Below are 18540 nucleotides of genomic sequence, written 5' to 3'. Positions count from 1 at the left end.
GTCTTAAAGTTAAGTCTGAATAGGATTTGTCTAAAAAATAAATGAAAATGCAGTGTTGGTTTTAGTCTGGTCTAATTGAGTGGACTTCCTAAGGAGAAAGAGCAGTAAAAGGGCACCTGTGTGAATGTTTGACTCACAGCCAAAAATGGTGTTTATGGAAAACTTCAGATGGAGGAAAGAGGCACTCGGCCAACAAAATCTACAGCTGTGAGACTTGGAACTAACTTACAAGTGCCCAAACACCAAAAGCAAAAGTAGAATTGTGGAACAGACTTTGAATCTTGTTTATGTGCAAATTTTTTGAGCCAGTAACTTTGTAATGCTCTATTCTGATATATATTCTCTGACCAATACTAAAAATATTTTCTAATGCCAGAGAAGCCAGTGAAAGGGAATCCTATCCAGGTGATGCTTTTATACTTTCTTTTTGCCAACAAGTACTCATAAACAAAACTCAAGGTAGTGCAGATGAAGTAACTGAAATTCTATTGACTGCTCAGTCAATTGCAACTGCCTTCCCAGCCCAGTCCCCAAAGGGTAAAATCTGGCAGACCTGTTAGCACGGGTCCTGAAAACACAGCAGTTCCTGGCTAGCAGGGAGAGCCTGGAAGGGTTGGAACATATCAGCATCTCTTTGAAAAGGCACCTCATGTGGTTTGAATCTACAACACAGCCCTGCAGCCCTGTAATCGTCAACTGGTAACCACCCAGAGGCTGCCTGAAATCTCTGGAGAAAACTTAACAGTGGGTGGGCTTAAGTGTGCAAAACTGTAAATAAGCTAAGCATATTCTAAAAAAAAAAAAGGCCACGCACACTGTGTAAGAAAGGAACTGATGACAACAGGAGGGAGATTACCTACAGGCTGGACACTGCACTCCAACTAAATGCTCTGTCATTGTCAAGCACAGCTTGGTAGAAATAGGGGTTATTACTTGCTTGTTTTATTTTTTAAAAAGAGAAATGTCACATCTAAGTTATCATAATGTTGAACAAATGTTAAAATGCTGTTCATCCATAGGTGTGTTTTAGAGTCAGCTCCAGCTGACATCACCACTTTCATTCAGCTGGGTGGGCCCAGGTCTTTGGGGCGAGAGGGGTTCACCATCTGTACCAATCCCTGGCAGCCTCAAAAGCAAATGAACTGAACCGTCCAGCTGGTGTACAGGCAGTGCTGTGCTCCCGTGTGGGCACTCCAGTGCCCATACCCTTAGCTATGAAGAACCACTGCCTGCAGACAGCAACAGCCCCTCACACTGGAGAGGGGTAGGAACCAGAGTCTTCCTTCTTCCCGACAAGTAACTTGTCACATTGTTTTGGCCTCAAACAGAAGTGAATGAGACACACAGCAGAAACACGCCAGCATTTTGGGTTCTGAAAAGCAGTGTTACAGGCTGTGCTTACTGTCTCTCTCATGCCCCAACCAGGTTTGGGGATTTTCTGTGTGTGTTTTGTACACTACAGTACTGCTCAACTCTGGTTTACGGAGATGTTAGGGACTGAACATGGGACCTGCACACTTCAGTCATGGAAGTCTTATGTAGAACCATTATGCTACCTCCCACCCCCACCAGCTAACTATCAAGTGCTATGAAACACAATCCCTACCAGAACAAGTGGGGAAAGAACAGCAAACGTTCCCTCATCTGTACTTTTAGCTTTTCTACTTCTGATGGTCAAAATTTCCACGGATGTGCCTGAACTTGTGTTAAAATGCTTAGCATTACTCAAAGAAGGAATTAATGTATTTTCAAAACTGAGGGTGAGTAAGGACTCTACAAAGGCGGATTTTCGCTTTTTAAGTAGCATTATATTGGTCTACATTAATAATTTTCTCAGCAGGTCTTCCACGATTTTACTTTCAACAATCACATTCTTTGTTTCTCAGATCCTCTTACATGTGACATTTGATCAAAGTTTTAAAATCAGCAGCTAACGGAGGTAGAGAAAAGTACTGTTCAGCAAAGCATTATACAAAGCCACCCCACAGCTCATTTCAAGGCTGCTGCAAACTGGATCACAGACATTTTCCTGCTAAACACCATTAGATGTTAAGTATTTTGTGCCCTGAACATTCGACTGCATGTGACCCTACTTTTCCTCAGGGAAACATCCCCAGAGCATCATGCAGGCGCATCCTTATGAAAAGTCTTGAGGTTTTTCACACACAGGTGCATAGGTCAAAGAAAAATTCAAGGTTCTAAGTAATAGTTAGCTGTACCCCCATAGTATTTACCGAAGACTGTTTCCTTGACAAACATTTTTGAGTTAATTAGATTACCTATACTAATTACAAGTTCAAGTAGTAGGAGGAGATGGAATATGAAAATTCAACTAGGAAAATCAGTTCATTCATACATTCCCCCAAGTCCTTATCCAAGTAAATCTTCGCCAAAGTGAAGAGGGAGATTAGTAAAGGAAGCATCTCACACTTCAACATGCTATGTAAGGAAAGACGGCTAAAAGGAAATCTTGCAGGGAATTTTCTCCCTTTGAACTTTCAAGTAAACTCTTAAGTAAGATTATGCAAACTTACTAAAGACCGGTCCTGATTAGAGGGAAAAAATGCACCCCTTCTCCAAGTCAGTTCTGGAGGCTTTCTCCAGAGTTGTTAAGGTTTGTGTTGGGTAAAGAAAGACCTCCTAACAAACCAGCATTCTTTTCCACATGATCAGAGCTAATTGGCCCCCCTGCAGACTAAGTGACCAATCACATCAGCTTCAGCTGAAACCAGCCCCCACAACATTATAAACAGAGGAATGTGAACTGTAAACCCAGTCCAAGAAGAGAACCTACAAACTAGACTTGTAGATTAAAATTACCTCATCGCAAAGACAGATTCTACAAGCTTCCTCAAGACCCACCTGCACAAATAGGCTGACCCAGCAAAAGAACTGGTAAGTACATGAAATAATAAACATTCTTATTTTTTTGCTTAAGGGAAACAAAGAAACTGATTGGCAAATAGGGACAGTGCTAGATACTGTCAAAAGATTTTTAAAACAGACATTACCAGCAGGTACCTTAATTCTTTTTCTTTAAATCCCACAAAGAGAACAGAGGCCCTGCTGGAAAAGCATTAATGGAAGGAACTTTGTTTCATTAGAAATGTACTAATTCTCCAATATAATATAGAAATGAATAGAAAGTCCAAGTAACACTTTTTAAAACATATTATCATTCTCTGTTGGAAAGAAAGAAAACCAAGTGATAATACAGAAACAAATGACCAAAGAACTTGGTTTTGTGCCTGAAAAAAAAAAAGTGATGAGTATTCTAGTTTCAAAAATCACGTAACTATTACTAGAACTATTCCTATGTATCTACTATTACTAGGAGATACATGGGAATGATAAAGTAGAGAGAGAGAAAGCGAATATTAAACTATGAAGGAATCTCTGAGCTTATATAATAGAACTCACCCGGTTTGCCCTAATTACAGAAAGCAGAAGATGAGTTTCGAGACTTTACAGTCTTAAAATGTTTCTACCAGATGTTGAACAAATTACTACTCTTAGTAATGCTGTAATTATTGACATCTTTAGCTATAGTCTATAGCTTAACTGTTTACTATGAACTATACTACTATTATGACAGATAATTTGAGTGGTACAATTTAAGTGAGTGGAATAAATTCATGATTTTGACAAGCAAACTATCATTTTTTTATAAAATACAATTTTTTCCCAAGTATTTTATAGCCCACCCACACAGATAAGCAAGCCTTTCTGAGCTCCGATTCCATTTTCTGAGGTCAGGTAATGAGAGTCATATTAATAAAAATCAAAGAAGATACATTCAAAAAGCACTTTTTATGTATCTGTGGGATATAAAAACTACTTAGAACTGTAACATAAACATCACAGCTACATAGCGGACCCCTGAAAGAGTAATCAATGTATGCACTGTTATGATGGAGAGAACGAGCAGCAAAGATAGCAGGGCGCCAGTCATCCCTGTTTACAGCAGTGCCAGGCACTGAACTTAAGGCCTCTGGAGGCCTCAGGCATGTGAGTTAAGTGTTCAACCTAACCTTGATTGATTTCCACAGTCCTGTCCACCAAACTTTAAATTTGGTAGAAAAGAAACCTATCAGGCAAGATGTAAAATCAAGTGGTGGTGGTGGTGGTGGTGGTGGTGGTGGTGGTGGGTGACAAGGGGTTTTCAGTTGAAGGAATTAAGTTTACAAACTTGTACAATTTACTGTGACTTCAAGAGTCCAAAGAATGGAGTTCTTCATTCTAATCTGTTATGTGGGAATCAAGCTTTTCTCTCTACTCCACTTACCAACACAATTTAAACACAATCTAGAGCAAGGTCTTATATATTAAAAGACAGTGCTCCATCACTGCAATGCTAGCCTCCGACTTCCCTGTTCACTTCTGTTGCAAGAGAAAAAGAATTAAACTGTGAAAACCTACATGAAGAGTGCTACATTAAGGTAAAAGTAACAAGCCTAACACAGCCCAAGAGAGAGTAAGTTTTTTAACTCTTCTATACAGAAAGGCAATCTCCCATGGAAATGAAATGTAAGACTTAATAGAGTAAGCTGAGAGAACAAATACCAAATGATCTGACAGATAAGCAGTACTTGATACATAGGGACACAGGGAGGGAGAATACAAAATGAAATGTGGACTGGGCTTGGTGTATTGCATCAAAGAAAAGGATTGGGGGGGGCGGAGGGGTGGGAGAGAACCGTGGGGTCCTGATGCATAATTGTATTCATATTAATGATTGCACCATAAAGCATTCACACCCTCGATAAAAAAATGAAAATAAAAAAGAATAGGCTAAAAATAAGGGGCCATGGAGTGCCCCTCCCATATAAAAAACAACAAACAATTAATTCAGAGCATTCACCAAGACAGTGGCTCCTAAGTGGAACAAGCACCCGTGTAAATCCATACTGGGTGTTCTCACACAGGAAGCAAGAAATAGAAAACAAGGCAGATTCACAGCCTTTGTGAAAGCAGTTAGTTAACTGCTTCTTCTACTTTTCTTCTCTAAGAATCAAAATAGCCTGTGTAAAACTGATGATGGGATATCTAAGAAGTTGCTTATTATCATCATTTTTTAAAATTTATTTATTCCCTTTTGTTGCCCTTGTTTTATTGTTGTAGTTATTACTGATGTCGTCGTTGTATAGGACAGAGAGAAATGGAGAGATGGGGAAGACAGAGAGGGAGAGAGAAAGATAGACACCTGCAGACCTCCTTCCCCGCCTGTGAAGTGACTCCCCTGCAGGTGGGGAGCCGGGGGCTCAAACCGGGATCCTTACATAGGTCCTTGCGCTTTGCGCCACCTGTGCTTAACCCGCTGTGCTACCGCCCAACTCCCTATCATCATTATTATTATTGTTGTTGTCAAACAGAAACAGAGAGGCAGAGCTAGAGGAGAAAAGAGACTGCCACATGCAGAGACCACCTCCGGTGCCGTGGATGCCAGGCTCAAACCTGGGCCACGCACATGGCAAAGCACCACAAGTGAGTTATTTAACCAGCACTTTTGCAAGACCTTTTTACTAAAAACGTATTTCTTGCATACAAACTGCACATCTGAACCTAAACACTCTTGAAGTACAGACTTTCTGTAGTGACTCTTAAAACTAGTCATGCTATTCACAAAGGCTGATAGAATCAAAATATCTAGTTTTGAGGCAACATAACACTAACTGAACTATGGACTTAGTATGGGATTCACTACTGCTTACTAGTTTTGTGGTCTTAGGAGAAACTATTGTGCCTGTTTCATTATCTGTAAATAGGAATAATAATAGTGCTTATTACAATGAAAGTTAAACATTAATTACAAGTATGAAAATAATTATTTAACGAGAAGAGAAATAATTATTTAAGAGTTAAATAATTATTTAACTCTGTGCAAGGTACCAACTATTGGCTTCACATGAGTTAAAATAGGAAATGTTAGGTTAAGATACCTAGCACATAATAAGAAATGTACACTACTTAGTATTATGTATTGCTACTGTTGTAGCAATCTTCTATAAAGCTAGCAACAGTTTGAGAGATAACTGAGTGGTCTGATAATTGAGATGGGCTCTCAAGCATGAGGTCCGGAGTTCAATCCCAGTAGCACACGTATCAGAGAGGTGCCCTTTCCCTTCCTCTCTACCATCTCTGATTAATTAAAAAAAAAAAAAAGTATATATTTAGAACAGAACTGATCTTTAAGACAACTATGATGACAAGAAAAGCATCTACTTACTAAAGAGGTACTAAAGCAAACAAACAAATCTGGTGGTCTGGAGGTGGTGCAGTGGAAAAAGCATTAGACTCTTGAGCATGAGGTCCTGAGTTCAAACCCTGGCAGCACATGTACCACAGTAATCTCTACTTCTTTCTCCTATCTTTTCATAATAAATAAACAAATGAAACCTTAAATTAAAAAAAATCTGGCCATCAAAAGACTATCCTGTGAATGTAACATCAGTCATTTTGGAAAAGATTCTATCACCAAATTCTCATAATATACTTTGTATGGGGGTGGGGGATTAATTAGCTGTGAAGTTAATCAGAACTGAGTAATAATTCACATAATCCAAGGTCTAAACCTGCTTGTGTAACTTTCTTTTTACTGCCTGGTCTTTTGTAAACCTCATCTGAAAGGGGGATGAATTTGTCTTTCTGAAATAACTAAGGAATTAGAAATGTAAGGCTGAGGAGATAGCATAATGGTTATGTAAAAGCCTTTCAAGCCTGAGGCTCTGAGGTCCCAGGTTCAATCCCCAGCACCACCACAAGCCAGAACTGAGCAGTGTTCTGGTCTCATCCTCTCTCATAGTATCTTTCCCTCTGTATCTACTCTTTCTCATGAAAATAAAATAAAATAAAATGAATTAGAAATGTAATATAAAAGCACCTGGCATAGAGTTTCTGAAGATGATTATATTATTTCCTAAAGGACAGAAATGTCTTCTAAAATAGTTTAGAAGTCAAGCAAGTGGGAGTCCTAAAAAAGCGGTGCTAAAAAAAAAAAATACACCCAATAAAATGATGACTTAAGATAATTATGAACCACTAGTTACCTAAAATTTTTAATGTAAAAATCAAATAAAATTTTTAAATTTTATTTTATTATTATTATTTTTTTTGCCTCCAGGGTTATTGGGTAATTGGTGGAGCTCGGTGCGTGTACTTACAAATCCACTGTTCCTGGAGGCTATTTTTCCCATTTTGTTGCCCTTGTTGTCATTATTAATGTTGTCATTGCTGTTGTTGGATAGGAGAGAGAAATCAAGAGAGGAAGGTAAGACAGAGAGGACAGAAAGATGGACACTTGCAAACCTGCTTCACCGCTTGTGAAGCGACCCCCCTCCCCTGTAGGTGGAGGTCTGGGGGCTCAAACCAGAATCCTTATGCCAGCCCTTGCGCTTTGCACCATGTGTGCTTAATCTACTGTGCTACGGCCCAACCCCGTCAAATAAAAATTTTAAAGTCTACAATGTGACACTGAAATAGCCAAGTGATCTAAATTTAATAATCATCCCTTTCTAAAACTTTCTGAAGGATCACTTCCATTCAGTCAGTAAAAGGGGGATACACAGTACTCTCAAGGGAGTGTACTCTGAAGGGAGAAACAAGGAGAAGAGTTAAATACAGACCCTGTACTGGACTGTGGTAAAGAACACAATGTCAAGTTCCCCATTCTTTTCCTGGTAGGCTCTATTGAAATCTTAAGAAACTTTTGTCACTTGCAAGGATAGTCACATGGAAAACAGACTTCTCTGCACACTAAATAGAGAAACAGAATGGAGTCAGGTGATGGCATACCTGGTTAAAGCCCCCAGTCCCCATCTACAGGCAGGGACACATCACAGGTGTGCAGTGCTGCCGGCGCACCTCTCTCTCTCTCTCTCTCTCTCTCTCTCTCTCTCTCCTATATATATATATATATATCCTAAATAAATATTTTATAAAGAGAGAAAAGCGTAACTATGGATGGCAAATGCTTATAGCTAAAATCATATTAACTATCTTTTTAAGGTTGTTGTTTGATGCCATCATGACCAGTATAGTTCACTGAAACTACTGAATTTTAAGATGAATATTGTTATTTAGAATTTCTTGTTTTGCCAAGATAATGATTCTCAACCCCACATTCTCAAATTTTCACTGTAAAGTAGTTAAGAGCTCACTGATATACTTTTGATTTCAGAGAATTAGAGCCTGAGATGGATGGCAGTAATTGCAAAGTTATTGCTCCTCTCCTAACTCAGAGATACCGGAGGATGGTCACAAAAGACGGCCATAGCACACTTCAAATGGATGGCGCACAAAGAGGCCTTGCCTATCTTCGAGATGCTTGGGGGATCCTAATGGACATGCGCTGGCGATGGATGATGTTGGTCTTTTCTGCTTCTTTTGTTGTCCACTGGCTTGTCTTTGCAGTGCTGTGGTATGTGCTAGCTGAGATGAATGGTGATCTGGAGCTAGACCATGACTCCCCACCTGAAAATCACACTATCTGTGTCAAGTACATCACCAGTTTCACAGCTGCATTCTCCTTCTCCTTGGAGACACAACTCACAATTGGTTATGGTACCATGTTCCCCAGTGGTGACTGTCCGAGTGCAATCGCTCTACTTGCCATACAAATGCTTCTTGGCCTCATGCTAGAGGCATTTATCACAGGTAACTGTTTTTGTTCTTTAAAAAGAAAGCCCAAGTGTTTTAGAAAGGTTGTACCTTTACAAGCTTGTAAAAAGGTCTAGAAAGCTTGCAACCTCTACTTCAATTTGACGCACTCTTGTGGTTGCATTTTCTATAACATTTTTTAAAGTGGGGGCAGGAATATAGGTAGTAAACATTCCGTGAATTTACAAGAAACTAAAGGATAAAATTTTACATCTCTAAGTAACAAAGTAAGTATTGCTAAACTACTCTAAACCATAGATTTTATGTAAAATGTATGTACCTTTTGAAAACCTCTTTAGAGATGTATCAGGGTATCCGAATTAATAATGCATTCTATTCCTGATTTATTTGCACGGGATAGCACCAAGAAATATATAAAGGTTTGCTATACTCTTTCTCATTCAAAAAAAGTGATCTTTAAAGTGTTCATTCTAAAAAGCAATTCAATGGTTTCTAATTTAGGTGCCTTTGTGGCGAAGATTGCCCGGCCAAAAAATCGAGCTTTCTCAATTCGCTTTACTGACTTAGCAGTAGTAGCTCACATAGATGGCAAACCTAATCTTATTTTCCAAGTGGCCAACACTCGACCTAGCCCTCTAACCAGTGTCCGGGTCTCAGCTATACTCTATCAGGAAAGAGAAAATGGCGAGCTCTACCAGACCAGCGTGGACTTCCACTTGGATGGCATCAGTTCTGAGGAATGCCCATTCTTTATCTTCCCACTAACCTACTATCACTCCATCATACCATCGAGTCCTCTGGCTACTCTGCTCCAGCGTGAGAATCCTCCCCACTTTGAATTAGTTGTGTTCCTGTCAGCAATGCAGGAGGGCACTGGGGAAATATGCCAGAGGAGGACATCCTACCTACCTTCAGAAATCATGTTACATCACTGTTTCGCATCCCTGCTGACCCGAGGTCCCAAAGGTGAATATCAAATCAAGATGGAGAATTTTGACAAGACTGTCCCTGAACTTCCAACGCCTCTGGTTTCTAAAAGCCCAAACAGGACTGACCTGGACATCCATATCAATGGACAAAGCATTGACAATTTTCAGATCTCTGAAACAGGACTGACAGAGTAAGATGTATCCATGACCCCTACTCTCTAATATATTAAACATGCCCAGGCAGTCATGCAGCTACTTCTCCCTCACCCTATCTTGTGTTTTTTACCTTCCAATGCTGATTACATCTCTGATTACATCATGGTAATCAAGCCTATGCCCACAAAGAATGGCAAAACTAACAATACATATTCTGGAAGTATAACGTTCTACTTTATAAAATTTGTATCTGTGGCTGTCTGCTGAAATCAGTGCATCTCAATATGGTGGTGGATTTCTAAGGATGTGGTATGGGGCCAGTAGTGGAGGTAAGATAGACAGTGAACTTTAACACAGTTCAGCTCTGAACAAATCACCCAAGAGTCTCTTGTGTTCATCTACAAGTTGAAGAACAGTCTAGTTTCAGACCTAGCTTCCTGGGCAGGATGATTTCACAATATTTAGGAGCATCTTTTTAAAGCTGCTGTGTTTTCAAGATAGCAAAGATCATTCCTTTGGTCCTTTATACTATAAAAATGGGGTAAGTATTACTCCCTTAACTTTTAAGTTAAGAAAAAAGATACACAAGGAAAAAAAAAAAAAAAAGTACAGATTTCTGATACCCAAACATATGCACATGTTCAGATATTTGTGGCAGTAAGTATCCAAAGCAAATAATATCTGCTCCTGCCTGAATGGAATCTATAGGGTGAAGCTCTTGGCAAGAAGAGGCCAAATGATATCATCTTTGAAATTACCCTTCCTAATAATAGTAACTTAAAAATTACTATTAATTAATACTCATCTATATGAACTACAATCTAAGTAAAATTATTCCCTTCCTATGACCCTTTCAAAGTTTATATATGTATTTTTAAAATCCATAAGAGCTATAAATAAATCATCAATGTAAATATATTTAAGTTTTTGTAGGTACAAAGGTTTATCAGATATAATCTAACTAGGAAAAAAAAAAGCTTTGATAAAGCAAAAAAATAATTAGACAACAAAGAATTTTCAAACCCAAATTCCTGTTTCCAACTTCAAATAGTTTATTCTATAAACATAAAGTGAGTGTTTATCCACCAGCAGGAGGCTGGACTAGATGAGCTCTTATTTCTTTCCAAATCTAATACTCCATGAAAATTACACTTTCTCTACTTCTTTTCTTATTTTCTAAGTATTAAAACCCTTTCCTCTACCTCTAGTTTAACTAAAATTTATCCTTTACATATTTATTTCCGTTTTTTAAAAAAATCAAATTTTCTTCAAAGAAAACAAGAATAAAAAAAGCCACCCTATCAGATTCCAAGCAGATCTGTGGTCGTTCTTTTCTGAAACTATCCTTACTCAGGTGTGTGCAGGAAAAAGAAGATTGCCTGGCACCACTGGTGGTGCCCCGGGCAGGAACCATCTCTAGAAGTGAATGCTAGCTCGGCTCAGACAAGCAGTTGTTAAGTGCAGGGCACTGCAGTAAGTCTTGTTTTTTCTACTCTTTGACCAAAAGGAAAGGAAAATAAAGAAGAACTTTAGCGTGGTCTAGGACTGATAGTAGCACAGAAGAGAACGAAAGGCACAGAAACCTCACTACTGCGAATTCCTGCTGTGTCGAAGCACTCAGCAATATGCACTAGCCAAACAGTTTTTTTCCAATCCAGGACCGTTGGAACATGTATAGATAGCGAGAATTCTTATCTCTATGATGCAGTGACAAGAGTCACAGAACCTGTGAAAATAAAGTGGTATTGGAGACTTACATGGTATGTTTCTCCCTAAAAGCTCTCCAGCACTCACACACCAGCCACTCTTGACAGTCAGTGAAGCTGTCTGTCCATAGTGGCCACGAGTGAGGTAGGGCTGGCGTCTGAGTCTCCCACTCAAGTCAAGTGAGTCTCACTGTAGACAATCCACACACAAATTTCACCTCTGAGAAGCAGATGTCACTTCCTCTGGACACTCCAAATAAACTGTTAGTATATAACTGCTATTTAATAAAGACTAGACAATTAAGAAATGTGATTATAAACATTTTGCCTAGGAGGCTGAAAAGGCTTGTTTTTTAAAAATATATTTATTCCCTTTTATTGCCCTTGTTTCATTGTTGTAGTTACTATTATTGTCATTGTTGAATAAGACAGAGAGAAATGGAGAGAGATGGGGAAGACAGGAAGAGATAGACACCTGCAGACCAGCTTCACCACTTGTGAAGCGTCTCCCCTGCAGGTGGGGAGCCCCCGCAAGGGCTGGAACTAGGATCCTTGTGCTTTGCGCCACCTGTACTTAACCTGCTGTGCTATCACCCAACTCCCGAAAAGGCTACTGCTTCTTTTTTTTATTATTTTTTTTTTATCTTTATTTACTGGATAGAGACAACCAGAAATCGAGAGGGGAGGGGGTGATAAAGAGGGGAAGACAGAGACACACCTGCAACACTTCACCACTTGCAAAGCATTCTTCCTGCAGGTGGAGACTGGGGGCTTGAACCCAGGTCCTTGCACATTTTAACATGTGCGCTCAACCAGGCGCACTCCCACCTGCCCCTACAAAAAGGCTTCTAAGAGTATTGTTTACAATTCTTTTACTTCAGAGAGTCACACTTTCAAAATTAAAAACTCAATGTTTTCCTTTTTCTTTACAAAAACACCATTATCCTTTCAGGAAGAGTGCAGAGGGGGCTGGGGTGGGGGAGACACAAGTGTAGGGAGGTGGGAGTTGGGGGTGGCAGCTAATTCCTGGCTGTATGTAGCTCACTAACCCAGGCCACCTGGGAACTCAGTGGCAACACCCTGGATAAAGCTCACATAAAGAACATCCTGGAAACAGCCTAAAAGGTACTTGTGGGGTACAGAGTTTAGCTGGGGGATGACTGCTCTGACATGCACGTAACCTAGGCCCCACATGGAATGCTACACCAGGAATACTACAGCACTGGAGGAAGGAAGCTTCGGTGCTGGGAAATCTGTCGCTGCCTGTCTTTCTATTTCTCTTTTCATTTGAAAAAGTTAGCCAGGAGCAAAGAAGTACCAGAAATTATGCAGAAATTGCTACGGCAAACAACACAGACAGCATGAGAAACCTGACAAACTGGAGAAAGAAAATCATTAGCAACTGACCTGATCTAACATGCAGAAAGTTCACGCAGCAGCCGTCTGTATAGCCTGTGGTGTGTGTGTTCCAGTGTCTCACACCAAAGCGCACTAATGTCATCACTGAGCTTAGCCCTAAAGATACAATCTGGGTCATTCCGTCATGGAGACCGACTATGATTTCCTGCTCACAGAATCATACATGAGATGTATGAGATGACCAACAGACTGATCTCCATTTATGAGCCTTTTTCTTTTTTTGTTTGTTTTGTTTTCTTAAGATTTTATTAATGAGAAAGAGCCAGACATCACTCTGGTATATGTGCTGCCAGGGATTGAACTTGGGACCTCAAGCTTGAGAGTTCAATGCTTTATTCACTGCACCACCTCCTGGACCACATGCAGTCATTTCCTATCAAGGAAGAATTACTAACTGCTCATCCCAGTGTTGTGATCCTCACCCAGTGTGCTGATGGGACTAGGCATTTCTCAATTCCACTGCTCTCCACAAATATAGGCTATAAACCATCTCTAAATTTTAAAAAGATGACCCAGGAATTGATGTCCCAAGAGGCCAGGCAGTATTGCTAAGCAAAAGTTTCTAATCTACAATACTTTTCAAGAAAAATGAGTTACTTAGAAATGAAGATGTTTTGCATGAACAAACTACTGTATTTACTGGTGACTGCAAAGCATTAATCCTCCAATAAAAAAAAGAAAAAAGGCCAAAACTGTTGGCACAGTTAATAATAGCCAGAAGTGAGCCTGTTATCAAAAAAATATTTAATGAAAGTCACTATAATGTATTTGAACAGTTATGTGAAAAGTGTCACGTATTTCTCAACAGTTTAAACTATTTCACATCAGTTTAATCTTACAGAACTTGCCTTTTTTAAATAAACTGATATGGTCCAAAGAGCCTGTCTACAGTCTGTGTGGCCTGGGAGGCGGCACTGTGGAGTGCTGGCCTCTCAAGCACGAGCTCTAGAGTCTGGTCCTAGCATTGCATGTTCCAGAGTGATGATGCTCTGCTCCCCTCAGTTCCGGAGGCAGGGCTGCAGAGCAGCAGCAGCTGTGTTTCTCTCCTCTCCTCTCCCGGGTCAACTAGGAACACCAAAGGAGACCACCTGGGACTGCAACAGGACAGGGCTAGGATGACTTCAGGAACTCACCAAATGGCCGGTGAGTGCAGACACGGGTGGCTCCTGGACAAAGAGGAGCCTAGGGAGAGATTAAGTGGCTGATAACAGTCTGGCAGTTTACCAGTTGAGACACCACCTCCAGTCTGTTTCACCAAAAAGGGGACGGCTGGAGGGAGGAGAGGACTGCCCTGACACTCACCAAATGCAACTGTGAGTCTCCATTGCTACTGCCCTCAGAATCTGGAGCAACGGCGGGGAGGCCCTGTGCTGACACCAGGGGACAGAGACCTAACGAGGAAACTCAGGAGAAGATCTATACCTCTGTTCCCCCTCTCTGCCCCCTCATTAACAAATAAAGCCGGGGGTGGGGGTCGCAGTGTATATAAAGAGTCTATACTTTAAATGGAGGATGGATGGGGAAATTACCCCAATTGGATTCACACAGTTAAAATATAAAAATCACAAATATAATGAAATAGCACATCATATTTTAATTATCACAAAAGGTCAAAGTGTGACTATTTCCTAATAGTTAAAGTAAAGCTATTCTGATGACAGACACTGTTTTCCCAAGACAACCCAAGTGATGTCTCAGGCCACCCTAATTTAGTCTTTTTAAAACTGTGTCGATTACCTGCCTCCTTAGACTCCATTTAGCACCATCCAGATCAGCTCGAATTACACTTACACGCGATCATGAAGCAAATATTCGCAGAATGCCCCAAGAAACCCTCCTCTCCACTCAGTCCTGTCCTTTTAGCCATGTGCTTCCCCCATCACAGGTCATCAAATGCTCCCACATCCCACCTCAAGGTATGGATTCTTTCCAGATGTGGCCCCAGGACTCAACACAATCCTTCAACTGTCACTCTGACCATATGAGACGCAATGGAATTCTGTCACCTGCCTTACAAAGGACTCCTGAATTCTAGATGCTAAAAAGGGAAACTACTGCTGGGTACAAGCTGAGTCAGCAAGAGGGCTATCCTCTCCCTCCTGCCCTCCCTCCCTTCCCCAGAAGACTGTTATCAAAGATTATCCCATATTTCAAATTCTATTTACACGATATTGCTTTTTTTGTTAGTAGGACCCCTTTTGATTAGTTTTGGTCACTTTTTCAATGCTGATCGTGATGCAAGTTCAGCTGCTCTACTTTCTAGCTATCCCTGTAAGTACCAAATGATCTGGAAATCTGATTAGGCACATCATCCAAAGGCGGGGGGGGGGGGGGTCTAACACCAAGCACAAACTGTGTAAGTAAAAGTTTAATAATTGCTGAACTAAGAAATGAGTTTGGATATGTTTATGTATGTAATCCTTAAAAAGTCTGTAAGTTGTGTCATTACATGCATTTATTATGTAGCTTCTAAATATATGGAGCTTAGATGGTCCATGACCTTTAGATTCTAAACTTTTTACTCTTGAAACACTATATTCAGTAGCAAAAGTACCACATAAGGGTGGGAGCAGAAGTCCTGACAAATACCCTAACAACACTTTTTTCTTAGATATACCTAAGTTTGTAAGGTCAATCAGTTAGGAAAGCCATCTAAACATGATACTGGGATTGTCTGAAAAGTCGTGACATATTTCTGCATAGAAAAATATGTCATGAGGGGGCCAAGTGGTGGGCACACTTTACAATGCGTAAGTACTGAGGTTCAAGCCCCTGATCCTCATCTACAGTGGGAAAAACTTTGCAAGTGGTCAAGTACTGTTGTTGCAAGTGTTTCTTGTGTCTCTCTCCCTATCAACCCTTCCCTCTCGATTTCTGGCCGTCTCTAGCCAGTAAATAAAGATAATAAAAAACTGTTAAAAAGAGAGAAAAAATATGTCATGGATTTTTAGATGACCCAATATAATACATTCTTTATTACAAACTAATTCACCATAGTAAGAAAGTCAGATTTGCTTTCTTACTATGCCAGTCTTCATTTAGTAGATACATTATTTCTGTTGTTGCAAAAGGACACTTTTCTATCCGACTTTAAAGTTAGAGACAGGAAGAGAGGGAAAAACACCATGGTACTAAAGCTCCCTCAGTTCAGTGTTGTCATTGCCCCCCCCCCCAAAACTTGGGTTGTGCACATGACAGAACTAACACACCCTGAGGAGCTATCTCACTAGGCCAATTTCTTCTTTTTTCTTTTCTTTTTTTTTTTTTTGCCTCCAGGGTTATGGCTGGGGGTTGGTGCCTGCACCACAAATCCACTGCTCCTGGAGGCTATTTTCCCCCCTTTCATTGCCCTTGTTGTTTTATCATTGTGGCTATTATTGTTGTTAATGATGTTGTTGTTATTGGGTAAGACAGAGAAATCAAGAGAAGGAGGAAAGACAGAGGGGGAGAGAAAGATAGACACCTGCAGACCTGCTTCACCGCTTATGAAGCGACCCCCCTGCAGGTGGGGAGCCGGGGGCTCCAACCAGGATCCTTCCACTGGTCTCTGTGCTTGCTCCATGTGCACTTAACCCGCTGTGCTACTGCCTGACCCCTGCTAACTTCTTCTGACTGGTCTACTCTCAAAACAAGAAAAAGATAAAACACCAAAAAGGCCAAATGAATAAATGAATAACTTAAGAACGTTTATTGTTTCAGCCACACTCTCAGATGCTACAGCAAATGTTCCAGCAGGTTTCCAATTCCCTCTTACCTGTGACACTGAAAAGGAGCTAACTGGACTGGTTTCTACCTTGAAGTTTCAGTTCACAAAGTAAGATTAATTAAGGACAAACACACAGATCTAAGAAGTAAAACCAAACAAATCCTAAAGGTTTAATTCATCACTCCTGATTTCTTGCACTGGGGCCCTCAAATAACCACAGAAGTCTAACTGTAAGCAATGCTACAGCTCCATCTACTGGAAAGGTATGGTAACTGAGCCAATTTTTAATAACTGTTACCCTGTGAATTCTGTTAAGAACTGCTGTAATAGACGTGTAGATGAGAATACTTCAAGAGTAAGAAAGCCTTACCTACATCTTTTCGTCCTGGTTTTTCAAATCTTCTGTCACCCCTAGAAATGATAAAAAAAAAAAGTTTCAACAAGACCTGAAAGTAACATAAGAATATTCAATACACAGTAAACACATTTTCCTATCTTCAGAGGACTGCTTCCTTTTTCAGGTGGTTACTTAGCATGCTTATTGCTTAACATCTGGAAAATACAAAATAACAAAGTGAAGTCAAATATATTTATTATCTTACTACTAAAAGTCTTACAGTCAAGCCAGTTTATTTTACTTTTGCCTCCAGGGTTATCACTGGGGTTCGGTGCCTGCACTATAAATCCACTGCTCCTGGTGTGCATCTTTTTTCCCATTGTTTTTGGTTAGGACAGAGAGAAACTGAGACAGGAGAGGAAGACAGAGAAGTAGAGAGGAAGACAGACACCTGCAGACCTGCTTCACTGCTTGTGAAGCAACCCCTGCCTGCCGGTGGGGAGCCGGGTACTCGAACTGGGATCCTTCAGCCAGTCCTTGCATTTTGCACTATGTGCACTTAATCCAGTGCACTGCCAACAGTTTTTTTATATTAAAATAATTTCAAAATTATTTTATTTGGGGCCTGAAAGTGATGCACCTAACAGAGTGCTCAGGTTACAGTACACAAGGACCTTTGTTTAACCCCCTGCAAGGAGGAGGCTTCATGAGTGGTGAAGTAGGGCTTAGGTGTTTCCCTCTTTATTACCCTTTTCCCCTCTCAATGTCTCTCTAAAGTAATAAATATTTAAAAATACATATTTGGAGACTGGGCAGTAGTGCGGTTAAGTGCACAATGGCATGAAGTGTAAGGACCAGCACAAGGATGGTTTGAGACCCCGGCTCCCCACATGCAGGGGGGGGGGGGGTCACTTCACAAGCAGTGAAGCAGGTCTGCAGGTGTCTATCTTTCTCTCCTCCGTCTTCCCCTCCTCTCTCGATTTCTGTCTGTCCTATCCAACAATGACAGCAAAAATAACAACAACAATAAACAAGGGCAACAAAAGGGAAAAAATGGCCTCGAGGAGTAGTGGATTCATAGTGCATGCACCAAGCCCCAGTGAACAATCCTGGAGGATATATATATTATTTGATAGGAGAGAAATTGGGAGGGTACATATGGATGGAGAGAGAGACATACACACAGAGGGGAGAGACAGACAGACAGACATCTGCATCATTTCTTCACCACTTGGGAACCACCCCCCCCCCAGTTGGGGGAGGGGGGTCCTGAACCCAGGTCCTTCTGCATGGTAACAAGTGTGTTCAACCAGGTAAGCAACCACCTAGCCTGAGTCAGTTTATTTTTAATTAGACACAAGTTGGCCTAAGTTTTTAATTACATAGTGCTATTATTATTATTATCTTTTATATATTGGATAGAGACAGCCAGAAATTGAAAGGAAGGGGGAGATAGAGGAGAGAGACAGAGAGATATGTGCAGCACTGATTCACCACTTATGAGGCTTTTCTCCTGTGGGTGGAGAGTGGGGGGGTTGAACCTGGGCCTTTGTGGATTATTAACATATGTGCTCAGCCAGATGTGCCACCACCTGGACCCACACAGTGCTTTTCAAGTCTGCTTTCCTCCATTTCCTAACATTAATGGTGACATAGTATTCCACTGTGTGA

General features: G+C 40.6%; 2 protein-coding genes across 5 annotated transcripts in view; one reads left to right on the top strand and one right to left on the bottom strand.

Moving 5' to 3' along the window:
- The window catches only part of GIGYF2 (GRB10 interacting GYF protein 2), a 127873-nt gene that overhangs the window by 56072 nt on the left and 53261 nt on the right, over positions 1–18540 (bottom strand). For all 4 annotated transcript variants that reach the window (XM_016186882.2, XM_060193783.1, XM_016186879.2 and 1 more), the window contains one exon: positions 16903–16943. In XM_016186882.2, the coding sequence (XP_016042368.1) occupies positions 16903–16943 (41 nt within the window). The remainder of the gene's footprint in view (positions 1–16902; positions 16944–18540) is intronic.
- On the top strand, positions 2423–9804 carry KCNJ13 (potassium inwardly rectifying channel subfamily J member 13). The gene is made up of 3 exons (XM_007519568.3): positions 2423–2895; positions 8177–8652; positions 9118–9804. The coding sequence occupies exons 2-3, from the start codon at positions 8193–8195 to the stop codon at positions 9738–9740; spliced, it is 1083 nt and encodes a 360-aa protein (XP_007519630.1). The 5' UTR covers positions 2423–2895; positions 8177–8192; the 3' UTR covers positions 9741–9804.

Source organism: Erinaceus europaeus, chromosome 7 (assembly GCF_950295315.1).
Source record: "Erinaceus europaeus chromosome 7, mEriEur2.1, whole genome shotgun sequence".
In the NCBI taxonomy this organism is placed as follows: domain Eukaryota; kingdom Metazoa; phylum Chordata; class Mammalia; order Eulipotyphla; family Erinaceidae; genus Erinaceus; species Erinaceus europaeus.
Note: the sequence above shows the minus strand (reverse complement) of the source record. Positions and strands in the feature narration are given on the sequence as shown.